Here is a 4,198-nt window from a genome sequence, read left to right as displayed (position 1 = left end):
AACCTAGGATTTTTTTGTTTTTTTGGAAAAAAGTCTCACTATGACTCAGCACCTGTGGCTTAGCAGCTAGGGGGCCGCTTGAATAGCTCAAGCAGTTCACCTGTCTCGGCCTCCCAGAGTGCTAGGATTACAGGTGTGAGCCACCGTGCCTGGCCACTTTTTTTCTTTTTTAAAAACAAGGTCTCACTCTGTTGCCCAGGCTGGAGTGCAGTGCCACCATCAGAGCTCACTGGAGTTATAGCCTCAAACTCCTGGACTCAAGCAATCCTCCCTTTTTTTTTTTTGAGACAGATTCTCATTTTGTTACCCTCTGTAGAGTGCTGTAGCGTTATAGTTCACAGCAACCTCAAACTCTTGGGCTCAACCGATCTTCTTGCCTCAGCCTCCTGAGTAGCTGGGACTACAGGTACCCATCACAGTGCCCAGCTATTTATAGAGATGAGTTCTCGCTCTTGCTCAGGCTGGTTTCCAACTCCTGAGCTCAGGCAATCTACCATGCCTGGCCTCATTTTAAGTTGTTACTAGGTGCGTATCTGAAGTGTGCTCATTTGTCTAAAAATCATAGCAAAGACAGATTACCAAGTCTTCTGAAAGTTACCATAACAGAGTGGGGTAGAAATACAAATCTATTCTTTATCTGTAACACTGTATTTTGCAATAGTTGCAGTCAAAGAAAGAAAACAATGAGGAAGGGCTATTTTGCTTAGTGTCTTTTAAGCACCTGGTGGAACTCTTCTGGAAACTGTTTCTGTTGCAGATCTGGTGCAATCCTGGCTTAGTGAAAGGTTCTATCAACCAGGAGCTCCTTGTCATTCAGTTTACTCCTTGTGGATAGTGTCTTTGTTATTTGTCCTAGATAGTAGATGAGACTATATAACACTGCCTCTGCCTTTATCAGTGGAGGTAATAAGCATGTGTCCTTAGCGGTCAGATAACCACAGAACAGACAGATTTCCAAAACAGAAACCTTAGTCCTTTGTCAATATCACCCCCTCTCCCAGTGAACTATACTTTTTGTTCCTTTCTTATACCTTTAAGTAATACAACCATCCCCTTACAAGAAATGTTTTTCTGGCTCGGCGCCCATAGCACAGTGGTTACAGCACCAGCCACATGTACCGAAGCTGGTGGGTCCAAGCCCGGCCCAGGCCAGCTAAACAACAATGACAACTGCAACAAGAAAAATAGCCAGGCATTGCAATGGGTGCCTGTAGTCCCAGCTACTTGGGAGGTTGAGGCAAGAGAATCACTGAAGCCCAAGAGTTGGAGGTTGCTGTGAGCTGTGACGCCATGGCATTCTACCCAGGGCAACATAGTGAGACTCTGTCTCAAAATCTCATAAAGTCCAGTGACAGAACTAATAAAAGTAGAATATGTTATTCCTCGTCCAAGCTTCTGAAATTGCTAAGCCTAGGTTTATTGACAAAATCTTGTCATGGTTGCATGTTTTATTTGCTTTGGGCTGGTTTTGCTTTCTGATTTTTTTTTTTATTTCAAAGAGTGAATGTTACAGTAAGCTATCTCCTGTACCAACAAGGAAAAACTAAAACTAGTATTTTAAAATGCATTTTAGAAATTTATTGCACTTGGGTGGCGCCTGTGGCTCAGTGAGTAGGGCACCGGCCCCATATACCGAGGGTGGCGGGTTCAAACCCAGCCCCCGCTGAACTGCAACCAAAAAATAGCCGGGCATTGTGGCGGGTGCCTGTGGTCTCAGCTGCTCAGGAGGCTGAGGCAGGAGAATCACGGAAGCCCAAGAGCTGGAGGTTGCTGTGAGTCCTGTGACATCATGGCACTCTACCAAGGTAGTAAAGTGAGACTCTGTCTCTACGGACAAAAAAAGAAAGAAAGAAATTTATTGCACTTATCCTTTTATTAGTACTGCTGTGAGAGAGCACAGTAATCAGGCTTACATTTCAGGTTTTATTTTGAGGCCCGGCTCCTTATAGAGAGGTTAATAAACAGGAAAGTGGATAAGATAAGCGGTCTTAGTACAGGTCTTTTTTTTTTTTTTTTAAATTTGGAACTAAAAAAAGGATTATGTTTATTGAGGGCAAGCGGATGCAAACAATGTAAAAAACAAAAGCTCATCTGGCATTTAATTAACTTTTTCTTCTCTGCTTGACAAATGGGAGTTGGATTTTATTTGTATACATTCTAAGGATCCTGATCTGCTCATGAAATCCTTATATAGGGAGAAGCTGTGGGGCAGATGTTTGAAGCAATCCTTTGAGAAAACACTTTTCAGGGCAGAGTAATTGCTCGGTGCTGCCTACTTCTTTCCCTTCTGCTTCACGTGTGCTACAAAATAGTTGTTGCACGCGATGGTGAGGCCCGCAATTAGGAAAAAGCAGCTCTGGAAGCCCACTTTGCCATCTCGGCACTGGTCCAGGTCCTTCATCATTTTGTCTAAGGCCAGAGGGTCTTTTTGATTTTCCAAAAATCCCGGGAACTCCTTCTCCATGAGCACTCTGAGGTCCTCCTTTGTTAAGTAGCCTTTATCCCCGGCAAATTTGTGAAATGTGAACATCATGGTTTCCATGGCGTGCTCCATCTGAGATGGCATTTTGGTGAGATCTACTGGGCCAAGAGGCGCGGCAGACGCTAGCTGGCTGAGGTGCGGGGCGGCGAACACCTTAGTACAGGTCTTAAGGAGAACTGAAAAGCCCACACACTGAAGAAATACCCAAATCTCTGTATTCAGATGCTGGCAGAGGGAGAGGCTGCTCACTTTACAAGTCCGTGTCCTCGTTTCCACACAAGATTTGAAGATTTTGAATGAAGAGAAAGCATTCATATTAGATTTAGAGGATCATACTCTGGCACATAAGAGACTGTTAGAAATAGTGTTTCCTAAACTGATACCCACCACCTTCACAATTTTGTCAAAACCACATACTACCTGTACTAATATTTAATCAAACTTCTTTTTAAGTATATATTTTGAAAGGAAGCTTTGGACAGAGGCACATATTGAGTGAAAATATGGGGTTAAAATCAGCAAACGCCAGCTCTCAAAATATGTAACAAATAACCCCGACTTCTTCAACAAATAAATTGCAAGGGAAACCTAGAGATTAAGAGACATTAATCAGGGTGGCGCCTGTGGCTCAGTCAGTAAGGCGCCGGCCCCATATACCGAGGGTGGCGGGTTCAAACCTGGCCCCGGCCGAACTGCAACCAAAAAATAGCTGGGCGTTGTGGCGGGCACCTGTAGTCCCAGCTACTCGGGAGGCTGAGGCAAGAGAATCGCTTAAGCCCAGGAGTTGGAGGTTGCTGTGAGCTGTGTGATGCCACAGCACTCTACCGAGGGCCATAAAGTGAGACTCTGTCTCTACAAAAAAAAAAAAAGAGAGAGAGAGATATTAATCAAATAATCAGGGAAACTTGAGGAAAAATTGTTGTCAGTGTTGGTGAGTGTGATAGTGGTATTGGTATTTTGAAACTTTTGCATACTGATGAAACTAGGGAGGCATTTCATGTCACTTGCCAAAAAAATCCATATCCTCAGGAGGCTGAAGTTGAGCCCAGGAGTTTGAGATTAAGTGTTAGTATATGTCCAAGTAAACTATTTTGGGGAATAGTCAATTTATTTATTTTTGTAGAGAAAGAGTCTCACTTTATCGCCCTCAGTAGAATGCTGTGGCGTCACACTGCTCACAGCAACCTCCAACTCGTGGGCTTAGGCAATTCTCTTGCCTCAGCCTCTGGAGTAGCTGGGACTACAGGCACCTGCCACAATGCCTGGCTATTTTTTTGTTGCAGTTTGGCCGGGGCTGGGTTTGAACCCACCACCCTGAGTATATGGGGCCGGCGCCCTACTCACTGAGCCACAGGCGCTGCCTGGGAATAGTCATTTTCAAGAAAGTTGTAATAAAAATTCACTGAGAAGGGGCTCGGCGCCTGTGGCTCAAGTGGCTAAGGCGCCAGCCACATACACCTGAGGTGGCAGGTTCAAATCCAGCCCGGCCCGCCAAACAACAATGACGGCTGCAACAAAAAAATAGCTGGGCACTGTGGCCTGTGCCTGTAGTCCCAGCTACTTGGGAGGCGGAGACAGGAGAATCGCTTGAGCCCAAGAGTTGGCGATTGCTGTGAGCTGTGAAGCCATGGCACTCTACCCAGGGCAACAGCTTGAGGCTCTGTCTCAAAAAAAAAAAAAAAAAAAAATTCACTGAGAAGGGCTTAACCAGTTGAG

At 44.9% G+C, this 4,198-nt stretch overlaps 1 protein-coding gene across 1 annotated transcript; it reads right to left on the bottom strand.

Annotated features, from left to right (window-relative positions):
• Nucleotides 1-2,017: 2,017 nt before the first annotated feature.
• On the bottom strand, nucleotides 2,018-3,569 carry LOC128565665 (protein S100-A10-like). The gene has a single exon (XM_053562300.1). It carries the CDS (start codon nucleotides 2,795-2,797, stop codon nucleotides 2,273-2,275), a length of 525 nt encoding a protein of 174 aa, XP_053418275.1. The 5' UTR covers nucleotides 2,798-3,569; the 3' UTR covers nucleotides 2,018-2,272.
• Between the last annotated feature and the right edge of the window lie 629 nt (nucleotides 3,570-4,198).

This window comes from Nycticebus coucang, chromosome 14, assembly GCF_027406575.1.
Source record: "Nycticebus coucang isolate mNycCou1 chromosome 14, mNycCou1.pri, whole genome shotgun sequence".
Taxonomy (NCBI): domain Eukaryota; kingdom Metazoa; phylum Chordata; class Mammalia; order Primates; family Lorisidae; genus Nycticebus; species Nycticebus coucang.
The sequence above is the reverse complement of the archived record's forward strand: the minus strand, read 5'-3'. Positions and strand labels throughout refer to the sequence as shown.

Bases quoted from the DNA above. Each gene is read 5' to 3' on its own strand.
- LOC128565665 (XM_053562300.1), bottom strand. From the start codon at position 2,797: ATGAATGCTTTCTCTTCATTCAAAATCTTCAAATCTTGTGTGGAAACG.